The 26,073-nt window shown below is 54.7% G+C and overlaps 7 protein-coding genes across 7 annotated transcripts; all 7 read right to left on the reverse strand.

Moving 5' to 3' along the window:
- Positions 1 to 326: 326 nt before the first annotated feature.
- Positions 327 to 2,663, reverse strand: ABB37_07450 (hypothetical protein; the record flags this gene model as incomplete). The annotated part of the gene is made up of 1 exon (XM_015806097.1): positions 327 to 2,663. One exon carries the CDS (start codon positions 2,661 to 2,663, stop codon positions 327 to 329), a length of 2,337 nt encoding a protein of 778 aa, XP_015655019.1.
- Positions 2,664 to 4,880: 2,217 nt separating this feature from the next.
- ABB37_07451 (hypothetical protein) lies at positions 4,881 to 6,628 on the reverse strand (the record flags this gene model as incomplete). The annotated part of the gene is made up of 1 exon (XM_015806098.1): positions 4,881 to 6,628. Exon 1 carries the CDS (start codon positions 6,486 to 6,488, stop codon positions 4,881 to 4,883), a length of 1,608 nt encoding a protein of 535 aa, XP_015655020.1. The 5' UTR covers positions 6,489 to 6,628.
- An 842-nt stretch (positions 6,629 to 7,470) lies between these two features.
- ABB37_07452 (hypothetical protein) lies at positions 7,471 to 7,986 on the reverse strand (the record flags this gene model as incomplete). Its single annotated transcript, XM_015806099.1, has 1 exon — positions 7,471 to 7,986. The coding sequence occupies one exon, from the start codon at positions 7,984 to 7,986 to the stop codon at positions 7,471 to 7,473; it is 516 nt and encodes a 171-aa protein (XP_015655021.1).
- Positions 7,987 to 8,906: 920 nt separating this feature from the next.
- On the reverse strand, positions 8,907 to 10,352 carry ABB37_07453 (putative mitochondrial Amino acid permease-like protein; the record flags this gene model as incomplete). Its single annotated transcript, XM_015806100.1, has 1 exon — positions 8,907 to 10,352. One exon carries the CDS (start codon positions 10,350 to 10,352, stop codon positions 8,907 to 8,909), a length of 1,446 nt encoding a protein of 481 aa, XP_015655022.1.
- A 2,703-nt stretch (positions 10,353 to 13,055) lies between these two features.
- On the reverse strand, positions 13,056 to 15,294 carry ABB37_07454 (amino acid permease-like protein (AAT26); the record flags this gene model as incomplete). The annotated part of the gene is made up of 1 exon (XM_015806101.1): positions 13,056 to 15,294. Exon 1 carries the CDS (start codon positions 14,490 to 14,492, stop codon positions 13,056 to 13,058), a length of 1,437 nt encoding a protein of 478 aa, XP_015655023.1. The 5' UTR covers positions 14,493 to 15,294.
- Positions 15,295 to 15,858: 564 nt separating this feature from the next.
- Positions 15,859 to 17,802, reverse strand: ABB37_07455 (hypothetical protein; the record flags this gene model as incomplete). Its single annotated transcript, XM_015806102.1, has 1 exon — positions 15,859 to 17,802. Exon 1 carries the CDS (start codon positions 17,578 to 17,580, stop codon positions 15,859 to 15,861), a length of 1,722 nt encoding a protein of 573 aa, XP_015655024.1. The 5' UTR covers positions 17,581 to 17,802.
- A 385-nt stretch (positions 17,803 to 18,187) lies between these two features.
- ABB37_07456 (putative protein kinase) lies at positions 18,188 to 25,018 on the reverse strand (the record flags this gene model as incomplete). The annotated part of the gene is made up of 1 exon (XM_015806103.1): positions 18,188 to 25,018. One exon carries the CDS (start codon positions 25,016 to 25,018, stop codon positions 18,188 to 18,190), a length of 6,831 nt encoding a protein of 2,276 aa, XP_015655025.1.
- Between the last annotated feature and the right edge of the window lie 1,055 nt (positions 25,019 to 26,073).

The following is a 26,073-nucleotide window of genomic DNA, read 5'->3' on the forward strand; positions in this document are numbered from 1 at the left end:
CACACACGCGACTGCAACCGCAACACAAGAAAATGAAGGAAAGGGCTGTACAGATAAACTCAATGTGGATGATAAAGAAGGATGGAGGAAGAGAGAGAGAAAAAATATTGAGGCAGCGGTAAAAACCTCCAATTTTTAAAGTTCTCTTTCGATGAATATCATGTAGAAGTACAGGAACTACCAAAAAAAAAAGGATGAGAAACGAGTTAAATACCCTTTTAACGCGGAAAGTGATTTCTTCTGTTATCTTTCCTTTGCCGTTCTGACGGAAAACCAAACTAAATGCACGCACACCACAGCAGCTCGCTGACGCTCTCGCCGACTTTTCATTTCCACTCAACGCCTGCACTCTCCTCTGCCAGAGATTCTTCCGGCTGCGGGGATGTCGCCTTCGCGCTACGTCCTTCCAGCACAATTAACGGAATCGGGTTCTCGGGCTTCGACGCGTGCAGCCGCTCCGCGTGCATCGTCCCGAAGGTTGAAATGAGCCCCGTCTGCTGACCGTAGCTGACTTGCAGGTACTTTGCCTCATCGTCGTTGTCGGGGTCGTCGTCCTTGGCGTTGTAGCGACCGTGCAACGCCGTAATCGCCGTGTCTGCCTCCACCGTGCTGCTGTAGGTCACAAAGGCCGAGCCGCCCACCTTACGTCGGGCAGCACTACTGTGTGATGCTGCTGCTGCTGCTGCTGCTGCTGGTCCTGCTGCATTGACTCGTCGCGAGGACTTGCCTTTGTCCTTCAACACCACGACGCTTAGCGGCTTGCCGTAGCATGAAAAGATCTGCGCGACATCCGCCTCCGTGGCCTCGTAGTTGAGTTGGCCGACAAACAGCACCGCCTTATCGCGGTTGCGACGCGTGATATTTTGGGAGGGAGTTTGCGGAGGAGAGGTGATGGCTTGGGGGGCGTCAGTTGAGGAAGCTGCTGCTGCTGCTGCTGTGTTCGTGTTTGTCGAGGACCCGGTCGTTGAAAGACGCAGATCTCGTCGCGGAAAAGCGTGTTGTAGTTGCTGATGGTGCTGCCTCTGGTCTTCTGGGTGTGATTGGGGAAGATGGGCAAACCTAGTCACCGCAGCAGGAGCGCTGCTGTGATGCTGCTGTCGCGGGGGGTGGAATTGGTGCTCGTTTACGCTGTTGTTCAAGGCTGCGCTGGTCAGAGAGGGGAAGGAGATGCGCGTCAGTCGCTGTGAAGGTGCAGGTTCGCCGGTGAGTGAAGACCTCACTTGGCTTTCCATCCGCATCCCCGACGAGACATTCACTCGCTCCGTGTGCACGACGGCGGGGTGACGGTGCTCTTGAGCGGGTGTGAAGGAAGAATAAATAGGCGGATATTGCGGTTGTTGCTGCTGTTGCTGCTGCGGCGGTTGCGGCCCTGATGAAGATTGTGGTAGCCCCTGTGGTGCCTCTGCGAAGCTGAATGAAGTCCTACGCAGGCGGCTCTTCGGAAAGCGGCCCGTTTCTCTATCTGCGGCGGAGGAGTCAAAATGCTGCTGCACTGCCGCATTTCGTGTCGTGGAGTGCCCGCTGTCAATGCGATGCGGGAGCTGCGATGCGGCGTGCGGTGCCGTCGGCTGCTCAATGAGGATGGCCTGCACGGCAGGCCGCACACTTGCTGCCGCGGTAAAAGACAGAGGCTGAAACGCCGTCTGCAGATGACTCGGGAGCTGCTGAAGTGTGAAGTTCGAGGAGGTGCCGTGCGGCTGCGGTAGCTGTTGCTGTTGCTGCGGTCCTGGCGTTTGCGCAAAGGCGGTTCCCAACTTAGCGAAGAAAGTCGCGGACGTGTCCAAGGCCGCCTCTCGCGCATTCGGAGATGCAAACACGAGCGAGGAGTTGGCGGAGGTGGGGTAAGAAGTTGCGTCCGCTGAAATGACCGCTGCGACGGGCACGGATGGCGATGCCACGGTCTTCGACTGCGCAGACAGCTGTGGTGGGGATGGCTGTTGTGGCTGCTGCTTCGACGACCGCTGCGGGAGTGTGCAGTTGCTCAGCGACTGGTAAAGAGCGCTGTTGTCTGTTCTGTCGATGTAGTGCGCGCCGCCCACGCTCAAGTTGGTCTTGAGTGAATCGCCCACGCTTGTCAGAAAGAAAGGTGTGAAGTGGGGAGTGGCGGTTGCCTGCTGGTAGCCGCGGAGCGAATCGGCATCTACAAAGGCGGTGTAGGAATTAACTGTCGCTGCCGTTGAGGACTGGGAGATGGGCAGGTCGTGTGAGAGTGTCATCAGCGGTGAGGAGGGCAACGACTTCGTGCTGTAAGGTCGTGCGGCGACACTGTGCTCCGCGCCCCCACGGCCGGCTTCTCGAAGTGGTGCTTGTACCGTTGTTTGAATGAGAGAAGCCGACACAGGCGCGGCGCTTCTATGAAAGTGCGGTACTGCAGACCATTGAGTGTCTGTCGAGGCTACACAGCTCACTGCCTGCTGCTGCATTTGTTGTTGCTGCGGAGCGCTGTATTGCAACTGCTGTGGTCCACTCGTCACGGTACAGAGGGTGAAGTACGGGCGTTGCGTGACGGTCGCCGTCGTCGCTGCCTCCCGTGGAGGCGACGTGAGAAGAACCTGCGTGGGCGGCGGTGGTGGCGGCTGCGAGGCGGACGATTGAGCGGGTTGTGGAGTGGTCCTGCGTTGCGCGGGAGCCGAATTGCCCGACGAGCTGGACTGACCGTACATCGAGGCAACCGCAGCTGCTTCTTTGTATTCGCTTTCCTTTTTTTTTGGAGAGGTTTTAAACGAAGTCAACACCACTCTAGACAGCCAGCCATACAACTGCGAGAGGTGCCTCACGGCGGATGCTAATGAACACGCACGCACACACACACACACACACGCAAATACAAAACTGCCCGCTGAGTACGTTTCGTAGAGTCGGGTTTAAAAAAAAAGCGAGTTAGAGACACATATAACAGTGTATATATGTATGCTGCAACACACTTCGCGTTAAAAAAAGAAAGAGGCAACGCGAGAAGAGAAGGCACCGAGAAGAGTTCCTTCTTCCTCTTCACACCTGCGGAGGGCAGAGTATTGTGCTTGTGCGGGTGTGCGGCACCTACGCAACAACGACACGCCTACTGTCCAAAAGTGTTGATATCCCCTTCCCAGATAATTGCGGACAAGGAGCGAGAATAACCACACGCTGGCCCACCTCGGAGACGTAAAAAAGAAAAACACAAAAAACAAAGAGGTTAAGTTAACAGCTCCTAAAAAGAAAAGGAGCTCTGTAAATCGAAGATGGAGGAGGGAGGGAGGGGTGGAGGGAGAACAAGACACGAGGAATAGAATGAGAGAGAGAGAGAGAGAGCACCATAAAAACAAACAGCGAAAATAAAGAATTAAAATGAGAAGAAAAAGCGCGCGGCCGAAACAGAAAGAGGAAAAAAGGAAAGGGAACACACACACAAAATTGTAAATGGACACCTGCGCGTTTTAACTTTGCCTGTGATGGGGGTGGTGCAAACAAGCAAAAACAAGCAAAAAAATAGATGGTAAAAGACGAAGGCAGCAACGATAAGCAAATATCTACGTGAGGCGTTTGTGTCGTGGTGGGCGTAGAAAGGAAAACAACAAAAAAACCGTTAATTGTTATTGTAAAATATTAATGATAGTGATAATCGTAAACACACACACACACACACACACAAAGGAAGCGAGAAGGAGACAAAAGGAAAATCGGGGAAGAGAGTTCGGGACGCACAACGATCGGTAGCTTTTCTTTTCTTCTGGAAGAGCAAAGGCAAAAATATGAAAATGCACGCAAAACAACAATAACAACAGATAACAATATATAGTTTCGAACAGAGAAGAGAGAAACACACTTGCAGAAGAAAAAGAAAAAAAGACCCTGGGAGAATCAGCAACAAACAAACGAGTGAACAACGAATAAGAATATACAATATAGTTGAACAAAACAGTTCCTTGACACGGAAAGCAGAGCCAGACTAGAAAAGGCTGCAAAGGCGCAGGCGATGTGGGTGTGTGTGCGCGCTAGAAACAAGAGACACACAGGAGAAGGCTATCTCGTGCCTATTCCTCGCTACGAGCGCGTGTGAATGACAAGACGCGTTGATGCAGTGCACTCTTCGTGTGTGCCCGTCAACAACAACAGCAGCAACACACAGAAAACCCCACAGAAGATAACTACACTGCTCTTATACTCCTTCGTGTGGGTGCGTAGTAGTTCTTATTATGTATGTGTTCCTTCTCTTCTTCTTGCAGTAGGATCACTTTTCTCCTTCGTGGAAATATCGAGTTTGCCTTGTTGTTATCAACGCGTCTGCGTGGCAAGAACACCAGAGGGAATTTTATTTTTGTGCTGTTATTGTGGGGACTGTGACATCAGAAAACTCGTGAAGAAGGACAAAGAAAGAACGCCGTGACAGAATAGTTCAGAAAAGGAATGATGCTCAAATTCTACATTGCGCCGATGCAATTTTTTGCGTCACCAGGACGCATATCATCACCTACGGCGGCTTCTGGTTAGTTGCCGGACAGCCATAACCTTCTGTCGTTGGGGTTTCTTGTGGAGAGAAAGAACCGATATTTAAAAACAGAGGCCACGTTTTCATTTAGAATATATACATTCAACCACGGCAGTTGTCGGGCAGCCCCCATTTGGTCCTTTCATAGAGTTGCGGAGTGAGAAACGGTGTTTTCTATTATTTCTTCAGCGTAGAATCGGCTTCTCAAAGGAGAGAGAGACGTAAGCACGCGTACGTAGCAGAGTAGTTCAGCAGCCCATACGGGAGGAGAGGCAGACTCTTGGTAAACCTGTTCTGAAAAAGAGCAGAAAAGGCAAACATAAATAAAACAACCGAATAAGAAAAGTACAAAAGAAGAAAAGCAGTGAAAGTAGAACATCTGCAAGAGAAAAACATCAGTAGTACGCACGCGTTAATTGCCAGTCCACCGCACCAAGGACGGGTACTCGTCGAAGGAAACACCATGGCTGCTCTTCCCCACCATCGTGCGATTGCGCATCAGTGCCCGCCGCTGCCACCGCCGATGCGCGGCCGTCGCCGCCACAAGATCTCGCTCTACCTCTCGGGGCGTCAAGCGCAGCCGCTGCACGAGCCACCAGCTTTTCGTGTCGCACAACGTGGCCCAGCACGCGGCGGACAGCGTCAACTCCCCGCGAGCGATGAGGGCGGCGTAGCGGTCAACCGTCAGCAGGAGCTCCGCCAGCCCACCGCCAATCACGTTGCGGCGGAAAGAGAGGAGCTGCGATGGACGGGAAGGATGGGTCGAAGCCGCGGACGCAGCAGGCTCAGCACCTTCGCGTGCGACGACCTCCTCGTTTGTCTCGGGACTGTAGATGCGCACGTACGGCGCGGCCAAGACGGTCTCCCGCGGCGGCGTCCGTCCATCGCCGTCGTTTGAAGACGTTGCGGCCGATGCGGACTGCGCTCGCGTCGCCGCCTCCCATGTTTCTTCGGTGGGTGGTAGCAGCAACGGCGGCGCGACAGCGGCAGCGGAGTCGCGTGCGTGCGGCGTGTTCGCCAACCAGCGCTCCATCACGTTGAACACAGACAGGGTGTATGCATCGCGATAGTCCCCCACGTCCAGCTTTAACTCCCCCACCGGTGTGGGTGCGGTAAGCATCCAGAGGGCGGCGGTGACCGACGGCGACATCCCCCGCCATTCCAGTCGTCGCACTTCTCGCTCGTATAAGGAAGCGGAGGCGGGGGCGCGGTTGTCCGCTTCACACACGCGAGCGTGACGGGCGATGACGGCGTCGCGCAGCTCCGGGTGAAGACGCGGTCGGTTCATGAGCACCTCATTTGTGGGCAGCAGTAAAAATGGTGCTAGATAGAAGTGGCGACCACCCGCCGTTGCATTGCTCTCGAACCCGTTTGTGCCGACTTCACCATCTCCGCCTCGGGCGGTGGCGGCGGCCGTGCGGGAGAAGCTGCGTGGATGACGCGCGAGCCGCACCTCAATTGGTCTCCACTGCCACAGACACCCCAGCCACTCAAAGACTGGCGAAACTTCAAAGGACGCCAGAGGACCATAAAAGGGAAACGTGCCTTTGCGACCTCTCCCACTGCCGCTGCTGCTGTTGCTCTTTTTGTTGCTGTTGTGGCAAAGCGCTTCGGTCGGCTGCGCAGACTCCGCATCTTCCTCTTCGACCGCCGTGGTCACGTCCACTTCCGCACGCACCTCCTCTCCTTCGGGTGACGTGTGCGGTGGTGCATCATCGGCCAGTTCTGGGTTTTCTGCTTCTGCGCCGGGCTGCTGCTCGCGCCACTCGAGTGAGGCGTGGTAGCCGAGGGCATCGTGCACCCAACCGGCAAAGATACCTTGCTCCATCTCCCACACGTCTTCCGACGTGGCGGGGTCGTCGAGTCGCTGCGTGGCACACGCCGAGGGAATGATGTGTGCTGTGCCTGCGACGGGGTGTTCTGCTCTGTGTGCGGTGAGGGACTTGCTGAAGTAGAAGCTCTGCGCGGTACGTAGCGTCGGCGCGCGTGTGCATCGCTGCGACGCATTTCTGACGGCCATGGACGCGAAGCGAAGCATTCGCAGAATCGTGCGTCGGAGGGCGCGGTAGGTGTTAAAAAAAAAAAGACCACAAGCGCAAGGAGGGCGGCGGGCAGCGTCGTGCGAAAGCCACCACGCGAGTGCAATTGTTATATCCGGCCTGTTTAGGGAAGACAATGTGCCTGACCATTCATCCGATATTCATGAACAGCGGAAAAGTAGAACAGCAGAGAAAAACGGTGAGAGACCAGACAGAGAAAATTGAATATTTTAGAAAGCATAGCTTCGCATCAATAATTGTGCTAGCCGCTGTTTCGCTTCTTCTTTTTCCGTTTTCCAATAAAAGATATCAGTGGGATCATGCAGTCGGCATCCTCTTCGTTGAAAAACAAAAGTCCACCACAGACCCACCAGCAATGCGCGCCTTTCTTTTTTTGTTCGTTCTCATGTCTCTGACTTTCCAGATTCATTCTTTTCTCGGCGGGGTGTTGGCGCCGCGGCAGTCACGGAGACAGCGTCTGTGCAGATTCGCCCTCTCTCCCTCATTGCCCTCCCCCCCCTCAACGCACAGAAACAGATTTTTCATTATTCGAAAGAACGTTTATTTCTTAAAGTGGCGCAAATACGCACACACACTCTCACGGAGGGGGATAGGTGACGTTTGTTTTCGAGTACCACCGGAGCCAAGAAAACATTAGAAAAAAATAAAAGGAGCGCCCAGAAGAGAAAAGGGTGAGGAGGGCTAAGTGTTAAAGAGTATCAGAGTAACAACAACGGAGCGGTTCGCGTACAGAGAGAGAAAGAGAGATAAACCCGCAGAACCGGAAAAGGAGGAGGAAGAAAAAAAAAAGGGGGAGGATAGACATCCAACTTTGAAAAATATATTCATAGTTTAATGAACTTAAACCGTTAGCGTAGCAGCAACAGAAGCAACAACAACACCAAAAAAAGAAGCACACACGCACTCACGCATGCAGCCAAAAAGAGGAGTAGAAGAAAGAAACTATATTGAATTTATATATATGCTTACAACACAGTGGTCCAGTGCATTTATATGCGCGTACGCTTTTCCGAGAGCGCTTCCCCAAACGAATCGTTTCTTGCCTTTCACGGACCCTTGCCTTGCCTTCGGTTTTGTTTTGTACTTCGATGCGGCCGGAGGCTGTCGAGATGATAGGCGCATCTTGCGGGAATGAAGAGACATAGCAAAGGGAGAGGGGGGGGGGGAGAGAGGCAACAAGGAAAAGAAAAGAATGAGGTCAGCTCTTCGTCTCCGCAGCACAGCATACAGCAGAACAATACAAAAAATAAAGTGAGCATCAAAAGAAAGATACAGAAGAGCAAGACACTTGCACCTCACCATACAGAGTTGGTTACCGATTCCGCAGGTTCGATCCTTGAAACTCCTGGCAGGTTCTTGACCCTTAAGTGGTGATAAATAACCCACAGAGGTTCGACTTAACAACGGGATCCGGTACGTGATTATTATTATAGCCTTTTCTTTTGCACCATCCACCATTGCAAGCCGTTGAAGCTTCCCTTCCCTCCCTGGTCTGATTACAATTAGCAGATATATATAAACCTACACAAGAGCATCACATTAATCCAGAATGGAAGCACGGAAGTAAATCAAAACAAATAGAGGCGTTGCATCATCGATTATACTGGCACGATGACGTTAGAAACAGAAAGGGAAAAAGCGTTAGGGGACACAAACGGTAACGAGAACAAACAAAACGTGCAGGCTATGAGTTCCCTCCAACGACAAGATACACATAAACGCGGCGCCTCAAGGAGGAGAAAACCTCGAATGCGTGAAGCGTATTTATCCTCGTTCACAATCTCTTAATCATTTCCTTGACGAGACTTGTGGTCAAGCGCCGTAGTACATCAGGGCCGCAGCGGATGAGCTAAATAGCGGCGACATCACGCAAATAAAAAAAGAGAGAAATATGCTGCACTGCCTCGAAAAACCACTTTGTTTCCTTCCTCGTCCCACACCACCTCCAAACCACGGACAATCCATTATATTGAAAAACAATAATAATAAAAAGAAACTGCTTACAATTACCACTATTAAACGAGAGCAACATGGCGAGAAGACAATAGAGACACACCCACACACCGACAATGAAAACCAAAAACGAGAAGCAGCGGTCTCGTAAGTGCGACGTGGCAACAGTCGGGGAACCAAACAATCGATAGAAAGAAAAAAATAAAAAAAGAAAGCAAAATAGTAACATAGAACACTCGGTGCAATGCTGCATCGCGTACGAAATAAAAACCTTGTTTCCTGCATACAAAGGATGGAAAGGGACGGTCCACGAATCCGGGTACGGCCCGCATTTCCGCATTCCTTCTTCCCTTCTTCTTTCTACTTTCTGCGTGTTTCTTTCGAAATCGTCCCCAAACCGCGCCGGTGGACAGCCCGGACACCTTTCAATGAGAGAAGAACACGTCTTGGATGGAGACCGCCGTGCCCAGCACCGTTGCCGCCGCGCCGAGAACCACCATCAGCACCATCATACACCACTCCGAAACGGAGTGACAACGTGCAATGTGGTTGTAGTGCATCTGCCAGCGGTACAGCCCGGGGACGGTGAAGCACAACGTGGAGCTGCACAACCCGCCGAGCAGCGCCACCACCGAGACGATGCCCGGCACAATCAGCGCCACAGACACGCAGAGCGTGCTCAAGGTGATGCTGATCAGCAGGTGGTCGCGTGCGGGGATGGTCTCGATGCTGTTGTGGTGCTTCTTCGATTTCACGACGTACTGTAGTTCTTCCTCGACGCTTCCATACGTCTTATTCAGAGTCTCACCGGCTTCACCCTCCACAAGCGACAGCAACTTCAGTTTTTCTTCTTGGTCCACGAGACGGGTAAAGTCTTTGCTGCGCGGCACGTGGGTGGCCACGGAGGCAGAGCTGTAGCCGTACCACAGAATAAAGATGGAGTCGCGAATTGGAAATAGCATGATGACAAACGCTAAGATGATCGGGGCCGCGTAGAGGACGTAGCCCACCGTGAAGAGCCGGTCGACCTTCGGGTCGTAGTTGCTGATGATGTTGTCGCGCACGTCGATGGGATTCGAAATGTAGCCGAAGAAGCCAACGGCGGCGTGGATGACACCCGTCACGATCAGGCTGAGCACCGACACCTTCATCATGTTGCTACGGCGCATATCATCCAGGCCGGCGTAGATCTGGAATACGAGGGACTGACAGTCGAAGGAGAACATGATGATGGGCAAGGCCAGCAGAGGGTTGACGCCCCACCACCACGACGCCGTCGCGGTGCCGCTCGCCACGGCCTGCGCCGTCATCGCGGACGGCTCCGTCGGCCCCGGCACGAAGTAGCGGAAGATGATCATGCAGCAGATCAGGCTGGTGGCCGTGATGGCGAGGAAGGAGGAGACGTGCAGCGCGCCGAGGGTGGGCACGCAGGACAGCGGCAGGATCAGCACCGTCCACACCGCCAGCAGGGTGTGCTTCGACGTGGTGAGCAGCGGGAAGTGGCTCGTCACCAGCGGCTGCAACGGCGCCACAAGATCTTCTACCACGACGAGGTAGCTAATCGCAGCCCCGGTGTTGTACGTAATCAGCATCCACCGAATAAATTCCTCTGCATGGCGGCCCAGCAGCTCACCGGTGAGCTCCTCGTACGAGTTACGCCCCAACTTGTCCACGCCGAGGATGATGAAGTCCACCGAGAAGACGGTGAATACCGCCACTCCGGTCAGCACCAACGTAGCGGGGATGATGCCGGCATCTGCGTAGGCGGACGGGAGGGTGAGAATACCAGCACCCATGGTGGTGACCGCGAGGCTCAGCGCGGCGCCGAGGGTGCTACCGCTGTTCACGCGGAAGGCTGCCAAAGACACCATGGCGAGTTGCTACAGAGACACAGGTGAAGGGGGAGAAAAAAAAAAGAGAAAAATAGAGAAGCGAAAGAGAAACACGGCAGCGAATGCAGTACTGCGACCTACAGTCCAAGCTGCCAGACCACACTGACCCACTTGAACGCACAATGAACGGGCAGACCACCTTTGATTGAGAAGGCGAAACAAGAAGCGGCAGTTAAGCAAAGGTGATTGGGAATGCGTACATTGATAATGCGTGAGTTTGTGTCTCTCTGCAGGCGATAGATGAAGAACACGTTTTCCGATTTCATCCTTGCCATTATTATTATTATTAAGGACGCCAACAATAATGAAAGGTTAGATGCGCCGTGTGTGAGATCGCATATATGTGCAGTTTTGTTTCGAAGAGGGAATGTGGAAGAAGAAGCAAGGAACGACAATAGTCAAGCGGAGACAAGGAAATAACAATAATCGAGGCCGCGATCTGTGCGGCCCTCCAAAAGAAAGAGTCGTGCACTTGAAGACTATTCAAAGTAACCGCTTCTTCTTCGCCAGAAGTCGTCATTTTTTTTTCCCGGAGTCCATCCTGTTTCCTCGTTTGCTCTCCGGCGCTCCAGTGCACCGTCTTCTTTGCAACTCTGAAGTTCCATGACTTTACTGACGCCTCTCCTGGCATTTTTTTTTTGTATCCCACGGAGCAAGGTTTGCAATGGGAGTGTTTGTTTTGTTTTGTTTTCCTCCTTTGTAAAGGCTTCCGCACCTTTGTTCGTGGTTACCCATTTCCGTGTGAGACAACGAGATATGTATAAATAAATGCTAATAAACAAATAAAATACAAAAAAGAAGCGACGGTCACTGTCGAAAGCAGTCGTGACAACAAACAACAAAAAAGAGCAGAAGACAAGATTATCATCCGAAGAAAAGAACAGAGAAGAGAGAAAAATATACACTTAGAAAGTAAAACGCTTAAATCCGCTCCTTTGCAGATCGCGGAGCCCAAAGAGGTGCGCGCACTCCTGCAGCTTCAATGAATCATTAGATGGAAAAGGAGAACACCGATGTGAACGCAGGCGTAGGAGTCCTGGGGGAGTCCAGGTTTGACGCACTAGTTCGACCACCCACAATAAAGACCTTCTTATTTTCTTTTTGTCTCTTCCACTTTCGTAGAGAAAACGACAGGTTGGATGGCGATAGCTTCACACCACACAGCGACCTACGCACCCGAAACGTCTCAAAACAACTGCTTTCCCGATCTCATTCTTCATCTCTCTCTCTCTCTCTCTCTCTATACGAGCTTTCCACCAGTCCATCTGTTCAAAAGAGAAGAATTTGCCGAGCAGCAGCAAACCACTGACCGCGTAACAGAAACCACCACAACAATCGATAATGATACTTCTCGCAAGCGCGGCGGCATAAAAAAAACCTCTCGCAGTTTCGCAGGCGGAACTCTGACGAGCACAGGTGTGTGCGGGTGTACGCCTTTCTCTCTTTCTCTCTCTCTCTGTGTGAGTGCATGTGCTTTAGCGTTCCAGCAAGTAAGTAATTTCGTTTAGTGTTACCTGCCGGATGCGCGTGTATGAGTAAGTGCATCGTTGCGACAACGCCATTCGCCAAGTTTCAGCTGTGCGTGTGTGTGGTTTTCTCTGTTGTATAGCATCCAAGGAAGGAAAGTGGAAACTATGAGAATACGTCACACACAGCTTTAAAGCAAAACCTCTTCACACACACGCTCAAAAAAGCGAAGGCAATGCTTTTCATTCAACCACAGCAACCACGTCAACGCATGGACCTACTGCACCACCACACACACGATAAGAAGAAAAAAAATAATGAATTCAACAACGACAAAATTTCACTTCATTTTCCATAGGCAACTCAGGTTGCACAAGCAGTTTTCCTTTGCCCTTTTCTTTTTGGCAGTGAATCACTTGGAGTGATACATCGCCGTATCATGCGCTATCAACTTGCCTTTGGCCGCTTTCTCTCAACTTAAAAAAAAAAACGTTTATATCTTCGGCTAAACAGAAACTATATGTCATAAAACAGAAAGAAAAATCAAGAAAGAACAAGTGAATAAAGAAGAGAAAAGAAAAGAAAGATAAGAAATGGGAGTCGACCGCGCGAAACTGCGGTGTGTGTGTAGAACATGACAGCCTGCCAGAAACTGCGCTGTCGACTCACAACTTGGAGACTTGAAGAAAATTGCATTAATAAATAGAAAAGAGACGCGAAAGTATTCTTTACTTTTTAAAGATATTTTTGAAAAAGCGAGAGGATATTTCCTTGCAGAGCAGCCGACAACTCCACTGGTAGTCTCGACAGAAAGTAATCGAGGTGTACCATTTCCAACTTACCGTAACGAAGTTTATTACTATTACCGCTGTCTTGGTGCATTCAGGCACCCCAATCGCGTGCTAATCGTCGTCATCCTTCTCTCCCGCTGAGCTGCATTTCTTTTTCTTTTGCTTCTTGCTGAACTTGCGAGGGCTTGGTTTCTCGTTATGCATGTGTTCAACATAAATAACAGTTCCAGGAGCAGCAAACAACAAAAAAACAACAACAACGACTTGCAACGCGAGTTCTCTCGCTGCAAACTCTGACCATTATCACAACGAGGTGTCCAAAGAAAGAAAGCCAACAGCCTGAACACGCAGCGGACACCATCAAAGAGTTTCACATCGCGCTTGTCACTTCTCTGTTTTCCGCTATCCGCTCCTTTTCTTTTTATTACGCAGCGTTCATGACGGCCACCATCGTCCCCAGCGTCCCCCCCACCACGCCGAACCCAATCATGAAAAGCGTCAGTGACCAGCTCCACCAATTGGTGAAGTGCGCGATACCGCGACGGTGCAGCCGATAGCGGTACAGCCCGGGGACGGTGAAGCACAACGTGGAGCTGCACAACCCGCCGAGCAGCGCCACCACCGAGACGATGCCCGGCACAATCAGCGCCACAGACACGCAGAGCGTGCTCAAGGTGATGCTGATCAGCAGGTGGTCGCGTGCGGGGATGGTCTCGATGCTGTTGTGGTGCTTCTTCCGTTCCACGATTGCCTGGAGCTTCTCTTCCGTGACGGTGCCGTAGTGGTTCGTGATGATTTCGATGCAGCTGGCGTCCTCTTCGGCGACCGCGATCGACAGCAATTTTTCTTCCTCATCCGCGAGGTGCGCATAATCTCTGCTGCGCGGCACGTGGGTGGCCACGGAGGCAGAGCTGTAGCCGTACCACAGAATAAAGATGGAGTCGCGAATTGGAAATAGCATGATGACAAACGCTAAGATGATCGGGGCCGCGTAGAGGACGTAGCCCACCGTGAAGAGCCGGTCGACCTTCGGGTCGTAGTTGCTGATGATGTTGTCGCGCACGTCGATGGGATTCGAAATGTAGCCGAAGAAGCCAACGGCGGCGTGGATGACACCCGTCACGATCAGGCTGAGCACCGACACCTTCATCATGTTGCTACGGCGCATATCATCCAGGCCGGCGTAGATCTGGAATACGAGGGACTGACAGTCGAAGGAGAACATGATGATGGGCAAGGCCAGCAGAGGGTTGACGCCCCACCACCACGACGCCGTCGCGGTGCCGCTCGCCACGGCCTGCGCCGTCATCGCGGACGGCTCCGTCGGCCCCGGCACGAAGTAGCGGAAGATGATCATGCAGCAGATCAGGCTGGTGGCCGTGATGGCGAGGAAGGAGGAGACGTGCAGCGCGCCGAGGGTGGGCACGCAGGACAGCGGCAGGATCAGCACCGTCCACACCGCCAGCAGGGTGTGCTTCGACGTGGTGAGCAGCGGGAAGTGGCTCGTCACCAGCGGCTGCAACGGATCAATGAGATCGCCAATCACGACGAGGTACCCAATGGCACTACCCACGTTGTAAATGAGCAGCATCCACCGAATAAATTCCTCTGCATGGCGGCCCAGCAGCTCACCGGTGAGCTCCTCGTACGAGTTACGCCCGATCTTCTCAATGGCGAGGACAATACAGTCAATCGAAAAGACCGTGAATACCGCCACTCCGGTCAGCACCAACGTAGCGGGGATGATGCCGGCATCTGCGTAGGCGGACGGGAGGGTGAGAATACCAGCACCCATGGTGGTGACCGCGAGGCTCAGCGCGGCGCCGAGGGTGCTACCGCTACGTAGATAATGGCATCCCATTTTTGCTTGCTTTAAGAGTTTTTTCCAAACCGTGCAACGGTCCCTCGCGTTTTACAGTGAACGAGTACCGAAGCGACTGCGCGTGTCGGATCTTGCGTGAACAAGTAACGTTGAAGTCACCCTCCCCCAAAAAAATATGGAAAGAGGGAAATATATATGAAAACAAAAGCTGCAAGGAGCTGACAACAAAGACGGTATGAACTGTGAAGGACCTCCAGAAACAACAAGCAGCATCAGGATCAACTAAGAGAACTCAATGGCTATTGGCAGTTAGGAAGCAACAGTAACAACAACAACAAAACTGCTGTTGCAGCGAGGAGAGAAGACGGGTAAGTTTTGTCACGGATAATGAAGCTTTATTATTTATAATTGGAAAGACACAAAACGAAACAGAGTCCAAGTAAAGAAAGAGAGGTGAAAGATGCACCACGTACGGAGTAGGGACGGTAAAACTAAAACACGTACACACACACAGAACCATCAAAAAAACATACAGTGCAAAGAACTACTTACTGGCGTTCGGACGGACAGAATTGTGTGAACGTGGTGCAAGACCGTAAAGCGAGCAGAAATAAAAACAGAAGAAAAAAATAAAAGAAAAGAAGAGCCAGAGGAGCCCTCTTTGATTTCTTTCGTTTTTTAAAAAATATTATGTATCCGGAGAGAGTCGTTGAAATGTATGAAAGGTAGAAGGTAAAAACCAGCAATAGCAACAGAGCAAGAAAAGTCTCTATACACGCTTGATTTTCGGTAGAATGCGCTGTGACTCTTTTATTAAGTTGTAGTTGCATCAACTCACGGCTCAAGGCGAAGGAAGCATGAAGATCACCGTTGAAGTACGTGGCGAGGTAAGATGAAAGAAAAAAAAAACATATGCGTTACGGTGAGTAGCAAAAGATCATTATGGAAGAGATGGTCGAGGAAAAGAAAGCGAAAGGAGAATAAGGCAAACTCAAAACCAGCATACATACCTGAACATGACAATAATACCGCTTTCGATGAGTAGGAGATATGCCTCGATAACAGGCCAGCGGGAGTCGCAGAAAACCCCGCACAGCCCGCCATGTTTAGGGAGACGAATGAGCTCTACAGGAAACCCATTGTAGGTAAATCACTCGTGAGACACGAGCATCCGTATATATATATTCTTTGAGGATAGGCGTTAATGAGAAAGAGGAAAATACGAAGCAAAGCGGAATCAACACCCAACGCAACCGTAAACAAGGAGGTGGGGGACAATACACCAAAACACAAACAAAGCACACAAGACCTGAAAAGCGGAAACGAGCGATAAATAAATGTGCACGAGTCGGACAGGGACGCAGCTTCATCAACGTAAGCGAACGGACCCCATCCGCCCCCCGGCTCACTCCCACACCTCCACGCAGCGGTCATCGCTGATAGACACGAGTGGTCCACCTTCGTTAGCCCCCCACGCCGTGCTGAAGATAGGGCCCTTGCTGGTCCCTGTACCAGCCTCATTGGCTCCCGTGCTGGGCACAGAAGCCTTCAGCAGCTTCACTTGCGGCGACGCCTCCAGCGCACTGTCGAGCCGCACGAGCAACAAATCGGAGGTCCGCCCTTGTCCCACCGCACACACCTGCCCGCTCGGGGAGAGGGAAAGCCGTGCCCAGTTCATCGGCACAGTGAGCTGCTCCGGCGCAAAGGTATGCAGAGTCTTGGAGAACAGCCGCGCATCCCGCACGGAGATGGCGTTGTCCTTGCCCAGCGAGACGCAGAGCTGCCCACTCGCACTGACCCGCACACAGGTCGCGACGCGTTGGTGCGCTGTCACCTCGCCACTACGCGCAGCCGTGCGTCGGTCCCACACCGTAATCTTGCCGTTGTAGTGGGCGGAGAAGATGGTGTCGCCGGCCACCGTGACGTCGTTGCACGTGCTCTGGCACAGCAGCGTGCGCAGCGCCTCGCGACGGCGGATGTCCCACAGCTTAATCGTGCCGTCGGAGCTGGCGGTGAAGGCGTGCTGGGCGCTGGAGGAGAGACAGGCCGCCACCACCTTCTCTGTGTGCCCTGTCATCTCCAGCATGCGCAAGCTGTTCGTGTCCCAGAAGCGCACGATGTGGTCGGCGCAGCCGGCCAGCAGGTAGTGGGAGGAGGTGTCTAGGGAGAGGGCAATGCTGCTCGATGAAAAGTACTTCTCCGCCTGCGCGCTCTGGCGGTTCCACAGACGGATGTACTTGTCGGTGCCGGAAGTTAAAAAGCGGTTGCCGTCGTCCAGGACACACAAGCCATGCAGCAGACTTCCATTGTGGGCCTCGACGATCACCATGGACGCACGTGTGGGCTCGCTGGTGCGTTGCATGGGCGAGTTGAGGACCTGCGCGTCGACGTACGAGTCGGTGGCGCGTTGCGCCGTGTCGCGCGTCAGCTCCGCCTCGTCGGCAACGCCGGTGGCGCGTGCGTCTTCGCTCATCTCCGTCTTCTCCCCGGCGAGGGCGTCCTGCAGGCGACGGCGCAGGTCGCTGACCTCCGCCTCGAGCACCGTGATGCGCTCCTGCATCTGCGTGACTTTTCCCTTGGCCTGCTTTGCCTCCCGCACGCTGCGATCCGCCTCCCCGACGCTCAGGCGAATGCATTCGTACTCGTCACGCAGCGAGGTGTACTCCTTATGAAGCAGCTGCAGCTCCGCCGTGCGTTGCTCAAGCTCTGCGGCCGTTGCCGTGCTGCTCCTCTGCAGCTCCTCTTTTTCGCTCTTCAACTCCTTCATCTCGGTCAGGCCCTTGTAGTACTCGCTCTCCCGTAGCATGTAGAGCTGCAGCTGATCTTGCAGCTCGTCCTTCTTCGCCTCTAACGCGCGCTCGCGGGAGGTCTGCACCGACGTGTTAGCTGCGGCCCGCTCTAGCTCGCGGACGCGATCGGCTAGCTGATTGCGCTCCACCTGCAAACGCTGGCGCTCCTCCTCGACGGCCTGCATCTGTAGAGCGGAGGTGCGGAGGAGGGTGTAGCTCTCGAAGATGCGCTGCGACGGTTTCAGCTCCACCGCATTTCGGATGATGAGCTGCTGATTGATGTCGCGCAACCATGCCGGGGCGCCGGCGGATGGCGACGCAGGTCGATACATTTCCATTGCGTCAGGCGAAGGAAGAGCTAAAGAGGACAAAACGGCTCTTCTCCCTCGAGAAAAACTCGGAGAGAATGTAGAAAGAGGGCGGGCAACAGTAGTGCGTATCTTCCGCTACCGCACCCTCCTTTCCAGTGAGTGAGGATCACACGAGCGGCAGCTGTTGCCTTGTTGAGTGCCACAAAACAGATATACTTACCAAAAGTCAAGAAAACCAAACTAATAGACTAGAAGGAAGAACAAGAAAAAGATAGAGAAGAGTACAACACTGATCGATCTAGACAGGTCAGATATTTACAAAATTTGTTTTCCTTAATGTATCGATATGTATCTATATAGCAACAACAACAACGTGACAACTAATGGGCAAGACCCAGGCGTCGAATGACGAGAGGCGGCGGTCGTGGAGCACAGCAAACTGTGCCGCTGTGTTGACTTTCCTCGCACAGCAACAATCCTATGCATTGACTTGCAATGGCTGCGGCATACACACGCACACGCACGCACGAAATATATATTTTTTTGAATTAACGAATTGAAATAGAGACCTTGTTTTAAAAAAGCAAAACACCAACCACCACCACCATGGACAACATGCTAGCAAACTTTTGACCTACTTACCCCTCTTCGAACGCTCACGAGGAGCCTGCTTCGCGGCATTCCTACCTCGCAACGAAGAACGGGACCGAGTGACGCCTTGACGCTCGCCCCTCTTCATGCTTTGCGCCTGTCCGCTGGACGCAGTTGCAGAAAAGCTGTCAGGAGATGCCCTCTGCGCCGTATTGCGCTGCCCCTCCGCACGAACGGACGGCGTCGGAGCTGTGTCGAGCGGTGGCGGTGGTGATGGCAGAACTGCTGATTTGCCTTCAGAATTCGTCTGCTGGAAAACCCCACTGGTATTATTATTATTATTATTACTACGCCCTCCACCGTCTCCACCACCACCACCATCACCCTGTCGTCCAAAAGCACCGTGCTGATTGACCTGTCTGCCGTTTCCGCGTCTTCGCTGACGCAGACTGCCAATGCTGGAGCGTCGTGGTGCCGGCCCTTCCGTCAGTCCCTGATGGACTTGTGCGGCGGCGAGGTTCTGTCGCCGTTCCTGACTCGATCGACGTCCGCCACGCCTGCGACGTGCGAGAAAGTGCCGCCGCGGACGACTGCCCTCGCCCAACACCGGTGTCGTGTCTTTCGTGGTGTAGACGAGAGGCGAGGCCGGATTGTTGGGAGCCATGTTGCCGCCGCTACTGAAGGCGGGTGAGCCGGGTGCTTGCATCTGCGGCTGCTGTGCCGGCGTCAACATCACCCCGTTGCTTATGTTGTTGTGTTTGCTGCTGCCGCCGCCGCCGCCGCTGCTGGGCATCACAAAGCGCGCGCCTTGTAGAACAGACCCTGCGTACGCGGACGCAGACGCAGGAGTGGCACCCGTGCGCGGTGAGTTCAACGTCATCCTGTCCATCTCCAGCGTCAGCTCACCGGGCTTCCATGCCAAGCCCATCTGCGGCGGAAGGTAGTTTGCGTGCTGCGGATCGCTGCGACTGTTGCTGTCCGTGTTACCTCCCAGCACCGAGTCTGACTGTGGCCTCGGCCCGCGTGGAGAGCGCGCCGTTGCGATGTCGTTCCTCGACAGATTAGTCCCTTCCACCGCTGCATTAGGTACCACGCTGCCACCACCGCCACCACTCGTATAGTCCTGGTAATTGTTTAGTTTCGCGTTCGGATTCACATTCCACGACTTGTGCCGCGGGGCGTTGAAGGGCTGCTGTTGTTGCGTGTTTTGCGAGGATTGATTTTGACTCGCCGTGGCGCCTCCCATACGTGCTTTCCGTTTACCACCGTGTGAGTTGCCGTGCTGCTGTTGCTGCTGCCGATATCGTCCAGACCCACTCGGGGTCGGCTGACTAGCAAATCGAAGCGGCACGTGCATCTCCATGGTTTGCGTGCTCAGCTGTGGGTTTTGGAAGCTGTACCCGCGCGAACTTCCCAGCACCGAGCCTTGCTGCGACTGATGCGTGGCGGTGTTGTAGGTTGGCAGCCAGCCTTCCGTGCGTGGGCGACCGCGTAGCTGCCGCGATGGCTGCAGCGGAGCCAGCGAAGAACTGCGTCGTTCCTGCTCCTTTTTGCGTAGAAATATCTGATGTGCGGCTATCATGGAGCGCGGAAAGTTGTCACTCGGCTGCGAAGAGGGTGCGGTATAATGCTGCTGCTGCTGCTGACTTATGCCGGGAGAGGCGTGCGTTTGCGAGCGTGGAAGAGGAACTTTGAACTGAGGGGCGGTGCTAGAGAACAGTTGCGACATCGGCTGAGCAGGCAGATTGCCGCCACTGTAGGACGCGTGAGGCAGCTGCGGCGAGGGAGAGGCGGTGGAGCTGAACGGCAGCGGTGGCGGCACCTGCGTAGACTCCGCCGTGCCGCTTGGCAGTGCGTTGTCGCGCCGTCCAATTTTTCCCCAGAAGCCGGTGCGTCGGCCAGTGGCCTCAGTGGGGTGCGGGGGTTCGTCGATGAGGGGCTGAGAATCGGGATTGCCCTCCCCGAGAACAGACGGCCTCTCTGCGTTGTTGCTCTGGGGCACCTCCTGTTGCGGGTGCAACGGCGTGAGGGGAGCAGCAGTTGGAGGGGGCGGTGCGGGTGCGCCAGAGACCAGGGAGAGCGGTTTGACCTTCTCCCACGAATCACCCAGAAAAAACGACGTTGGCGTGTTGCTTTTGCCGGTGCTGCTCTTAACTCTGCCACCGGGAGGCGGAGATGCAGACGGCTTCACGAGAATAGACGGGGTCGGCTGCGGCGGCGCGGACAGGGACGGCGGCGGTGATGTCGTGGTGGAGGAGGATCGACTCTTACGTCCCTCCCGTTGCTTACTCTGGTCGGCGAGGGCGTGGGAGGAGTGCGGGTCGTCCGTGTCATCCTTCCTCTTCACATCCCAACCGCCTACGTCAACATCTACGAGCTCCTCAACACGTTGCCGTTGCTGAAGCGGCAGGTGCTGTGAGGGCGAGACGGAGGTCTGTGCCGGCCACGATGGGGTGCCGTGGGGAGGGGTAATGGCCTTCCGTGCAGCTGTGCCGCTGCTGCTGCTCCCAGAAACGAGAACGGCTGTTTCGAAAGGGCTGCCGGTGCTGCTGCGCGTGCTATTGCGCGACCGCCTCCGTTCGTCGTCATTCTGTCTGCCACCATTGCTGCTGTCATCGCTTCCACCCGTCTTCTCGTCGCTGTACTCTTCAAAGCCCCCTCGCAACGACTGTGGCACGGACTTGGCGGCGAGCGCGCGGTGCTTGGCCGCCACCGCCGCATGCCACTTCTCGAGCGCTGCGATTGAGTTTTCACCCCGAATAAACGGGTGCTGCAGCAGTTCGGCGGCCGACGGGCGGTCCGCCGCGTCCATGTTCAGCGTGCACTGCAGCAGGTCAATGAGCATGGGCGACGGCGTCACACTCCAACCACCGCCGTGCTGCTGCTCATTTGATTCCTCGTCGCCATCGCTATTATGATGGTATTCCTCCATCTCAAAACCCTCTGCCGCGTCTCTGCTGCGGTGCATGGCAGCGTGGTTCAGTCGCTCCCGCTCCGCGTACACGTCGTCCAAAGGAGGGCCCTCGCTGGCAGACTGACGCTGCCCAATGTACCAAATCACGGCGGAGGCGTTCGACTGGTGTACGGGCCGCCACGGCAGTAGGCCTCCGGTGGCCATCTCATACACCACACACCCCAGCGCCCAGACGTCGGAGGCGAAGGACGGTTCTTGGGTGCGAATCAACTCCGGACTCATGTAGAGCGGCGTGCCGCACAGCACACGTTGTCGCGACGCATCGCCCTCGTTGTCGTCGTCCTCCTCCTCGTCCGCCTCCGCCGCGTCGCCGCTGTAGACGTCACTGTGCTCCCTCGAGAAGACGTTGTCGTCCTTCTCCCTCTTGCTTTCCTCATCTCGGCTGCCACTGCGGGTGCGGTGGCGCTTCATTCGCTCTTTCTCCTCCTCTCCCACCTCTTCGTTGCCGTGTTCCTGCAACGCGCTGTGCTGTGGTGCATTGGCGTCTGTCCCATCTCCTTGTGCGCCGTGGTGGTGAGCGCTGCTGCCTGTTTGGTGTGTCGGGGAACAACGACGTGTATGCTGCTGAGACGCACCGGTGCGATGAGTGGATTTCTCGGTTGGAAGCTCGTCTGTGGTGCACTCATGCACGAAGCGGCTGGTGCCAAAGTCCGTCAGCTTCACGCTACCCTGCTCCGACACTAAAATGTTGGCGCTCTTCAGGTCGCCATGCACGACACCTTTCCGTGTGAGATACTCCATGCCCTCGAGAATCTGCAGCGTGTAGAGGCGGATGACGTTTTCTTCGAAGGCGCCGAAGTTGCGAATGAGGGTCTGCAGCGTGCCCCCCGCCACGTACTCCATCAGCAGACACAGCCGCCCGTCCACGCTAAACTGGAAGCCGAGAAACCGCACAATGCGCTGATGCTGCAGGGTGGTGAGAAAGACGATTTCACGGAAGTGCTTACGAATGATGGGCGGGGCGGACGGCCGAGTCGCCTGCGGTCCCTCTCGCTGTCGTTGACGTTGAGGCTGCTGCTTTTGCGGCGCCAGCACACTTTTGCCGCTGCCCGTCGACGTGACCAACGCTGTGGAGGGACGTCGTCCGCACTCTGGCGGGGTGTTGTTGACCGAGGAAGATGCCGGGGAGGGGGGTGTCGCGGCGGCGGCAAATGGCGCCGACTCCTCATTCGCGTAGGCCTCTGCTTCTTCCTCTCGCTGCCCATCGACCTTTGCCTCTCGCGTTGCCCGACTTGCTGACGCTGCTGTCCTCTTCTCGGTTTCTGTTTTCTCCGGCGGTGCTTCCTCGTCGTCTTCACCTTTGCCGTCTTTGACTTCGAACGGTGACCCTTTACTTGTCGTACAGGATGAGGGGTCGGGGAGGGTAGTCGCCGGCGCCGTCGAGGCGGACACGGAGCCCCCCGACGACGATCGGGAGGTCGGCGGGGTGTTGCCGAGGCTCACGTTCGACAGCGACAACAGCGTATCCTCGTCAGGGCGTATGGCGGGGCTCTGCTCAGCCGATGGTCCAGCGCCACCACCACCACCGCCGTGGACCTCGGTTGCGGTTGACATGACCTTCGTCGCCTCGGCCGGTGGAAACAGGGAACCGCCTTTTAACACCTTGATAGCGACGGCTGTGGCGGTGGACACGTCGATGCCCATGTAAACTTCGCCGCTCGCACCGCAGCCAATGCGACCGCCCCACTGCAGGTGTCGCAGCGGCAGCACCGCGTACCGAATGGGTATGTCCGCCGGCCCATCCTTCAACAGCCCACCAAAGGCACCACCCACATCCGCACGATTGGTGTTCCTATTGTTACCGTCGTTGCTGCTAGCGAGAGCGCGGTTATCGTGCGCGCGACGTGCATCAGCGCGCTGCTGCGCAGCCGCTTCGCGCTGTAGAGCCGGACTGATGCTGAGGCTCTCGTGGAAGCGTGTCGCGGCGGTAGAGGAGGTCGGTGCATGTACCTGCTGCTGATGATGCACGGCGGAGCCGGCTGACGACGTCGTCGAGCTTTCTCGCTCGGACAGCGTGATGGGGGCGATGAAGCTGGTGCGAATCGACGGTCTAGAGCGCAAGAGGGAGAACGGGGTGACCAACGTAGAGACTGCTTGTTCCTGTCGTGCCGTCAGATTGCGTGGCGGCCCTGCGGGGGTTGTCAGGGCGCCACTGCTGTTTGACGACGGCAGCAGCGGAGGCAACGCAACATCCGCAACGGTGGTTGATGTGCCTTTTGACTGCGCCGAGCTCGCGAGATTCCCGCTGTCGGCCTCTGTCTGCGCGACGTCCATCACCGTTTCTGGAATATTAACGAAGCGAACAGCCCTTTGATGCGGCACCGTTGCGACACCTGCCACGGAGGTTGTCACTTCCTTTTCTTCGCGCAGAGACGTGACGGAGAGCGGCTTTGGAAACACGGCAGTGTCGCGCTGCGCCGACTCTCGCGGCTCTTTCTGGCGGTTCCACGTTTCCTGTTCCGTTCCTTCCTCCCCACGTTCCATGCCGACGACATCAAAATTCTGCTGAGTTGACGGTGCCGTGTAGTTGCGTGGGTCGAGCAGCACATTTCCCGTCGCCGCCGTCCCATGCTGCTGCTGTTGCTGCTGCGGCTCCTCCGTGTTGTACATATGAAAGCAGAACCGTTCCAGGTAGGTGTACTTCGTGGAGAGAGTGGAAAGAAGCGCCGTGAACATCTGCGTCTTTTCTAGGTCCTCTTTTGTCTGCGCAGAGGCGCTTTCTTCGTCGTCGTCATCATCGCCGCCGTCGTGTGCTCGTCGACGGCGTCGCTTTGCCACGGTGGCCGCCACCGAGGTGGCGTTGGGCGCTGTCGGGTGTTGGCGGTTGAGCTCGCGAAGAGCACGCCGACGTTGTCGAATCCAACTTTCCTTGTTCGCAAATTCATCACTTTTTTCATTTGGTCCCACCAGCGTCGTTCTTGGCTCCTCGTCTACCCCCTCCGCGGACTCTCTGCTGCTACTTCGAGCAGTGACATAGGACTGCACGGGAGGGGAAGGAGAAGCCCCGCCTTGACACGTCGCCTCCGGCACCCGCACAATGTTGATGTCGTCGCCGCTGTGCAGCATTCGGTAGTGGCCCCGACCCACCAGCTCGTCGTTAATGTAGGTCCCATTCGCACTGCAGTCGGTGAGAAGGACGCGGTGCACCCGCCAACCCGGCAGCCCCACATCATGTGGCGAGAGTGGCACTGCCGTGGACGTGGACAGCGGTCCGCGCTCCTGGGAACTCTCTTCACTACCTTCCACAACGTGACTTGCATCGGTGGTGCTTGCTGTCGCAGTGTCTGCGTCTTGTAACAGCTTTTGCGTCGGGCGGGACTGCAATGAGCCGCCTTTGGTGCTTTCCGCCTCTTCAGCGTGTTCTGTGGGACCACCGCCATTACTACCGCTGATGCCGTCGTGTGGCTCATAGGGCTCCAGCTCCAGCGAAATCGTGAAGTGCGTGGTGCTCACCAACGCGTTCCTCAGCGTGGCGTCGCAGCCTTCCTCGCGCCCCACGCGGACGGTGCGGTGCTTGTAGATGCAGTTCAGTGTGGTGTGCTCCGACACGAGCACGCCCCACGGGTCCGTCGGCTCCCGAGCTCCGACGAGACGGCCGGCGGCGTTGTAGAGTAGAAATCGCGAGCGGATGTCGCCGTCGTCGTCGGACGACAAGGGAGAATCGGAAGACGTGCCGCGACGCACAAGCTGCGTCGGTGCGGTGGACGCCACACGCGAGTTGTTGTCTGCCGAGGACGGCAGAGGGGAGAGGGGCGGTGGGGGGAGCGGGTTGGGTGACGGGGGCACCTCATGGAGAAAAAGACCTACCGCTTCCGTTGTTTGGGCAGCAGGTGAGAGGGATGCGCCGCTTGGCGGTCGTGGGCTACTGACCACCGGACCCGATTTGGAGAGCTGAGACATTTTCCTCTCCCAAAGGGAAAGAAGAAGAAGGCGAAAAATAAAAACCACTCAAACACACACACACACACACACACCTGAAAAAAGGAAGAAAGTAGGTAGAAGATACGCTCTTTGAGACAGTGAAAGCCGTAAAGGTATCGAAGACACGCTGCGCCAGGTAAAGCCTCAGACAAAGCAGAATTAAAAAAAAACCCACCCTGATCTTTTTAAACGACAAAACGAGCGGGGCAGCCAAAACGGTAGTAGTAAGATGCACGGACAAGATACGAAGAAAGGGAGAGAAAAAAAAAGTTTTCTCCCAAGGTGAGTAGAAGCGAAGAAGAAATAGAAAAGAAACAGAGCATATATATATGTATGACTCTTTTAAAGGTATTGGCTTAGACTAGTGGGGATGCAAATGCAGAATATCAGCAAAACTTTACACGTTTTTGTCTGTTTTTTTTTTTGAAGAGTACAGCACACGGGTATTCTCTGCTGGTTGGGTGAAGCGAATGGGAGCGCCTTGTGGCTTTTCCTCTTTCTTCTGCACGTCTCCTGAGTGAGCTACACACACACACACACACACACACACAAGAGCACACCCGCTCACTGAGGAAGAAAAACGCGCACAGTACGTACCTGCGCTCGCCCCGCGTGTTCTGAGTCCACAATAGCACACGAAAACAAAAGAAAACAAGGGAGGGATGAAGAGAGAGAGAGAGAGAAGGAGAGAAAGAATTGGTAGAGGCGAAGAGATCTAAAAGAAAATGGATGCACGCGTTGATGGGTTCCCTGCGTCGTTGCAAGTTGGCATTTATCATAAGCACAACACGTACGTTGGCTTATCCGATGTACGAAGAACAATGAAAAATAGTTAGCACAAGGGAAACGCATTGCACGCTAAGAAGCACCACCGCAAACAAACACAAAGGATTTTTTATTTGGAATTTCACGCATTTTGGATGCGCGAAGGAAACGCAAAACGATGTACAACTCGCCAGCTCGCATCTGGCAGTTGAAGGTTGTGTTCAATGATCTCTCACTTTGTTGTGGTTGTGGTAGGGGTAGAACGAAAC

The sequence above is a fragment of the Leptomonas pyrrhocoris genome (assembly GCF_001293395.1).
Source record: "Leptomonas pyrrhocoris isolate H10 chromosome Unknown, whole genome shotgun sequence".
Classification (NCBI taxonomy): Eukaryota; Euglenozoa; class Kinetoplastea; order Trypanosomatida; family Trypanosomatidae; genus Leptomonas; species Leptomonas pyrrhocoris.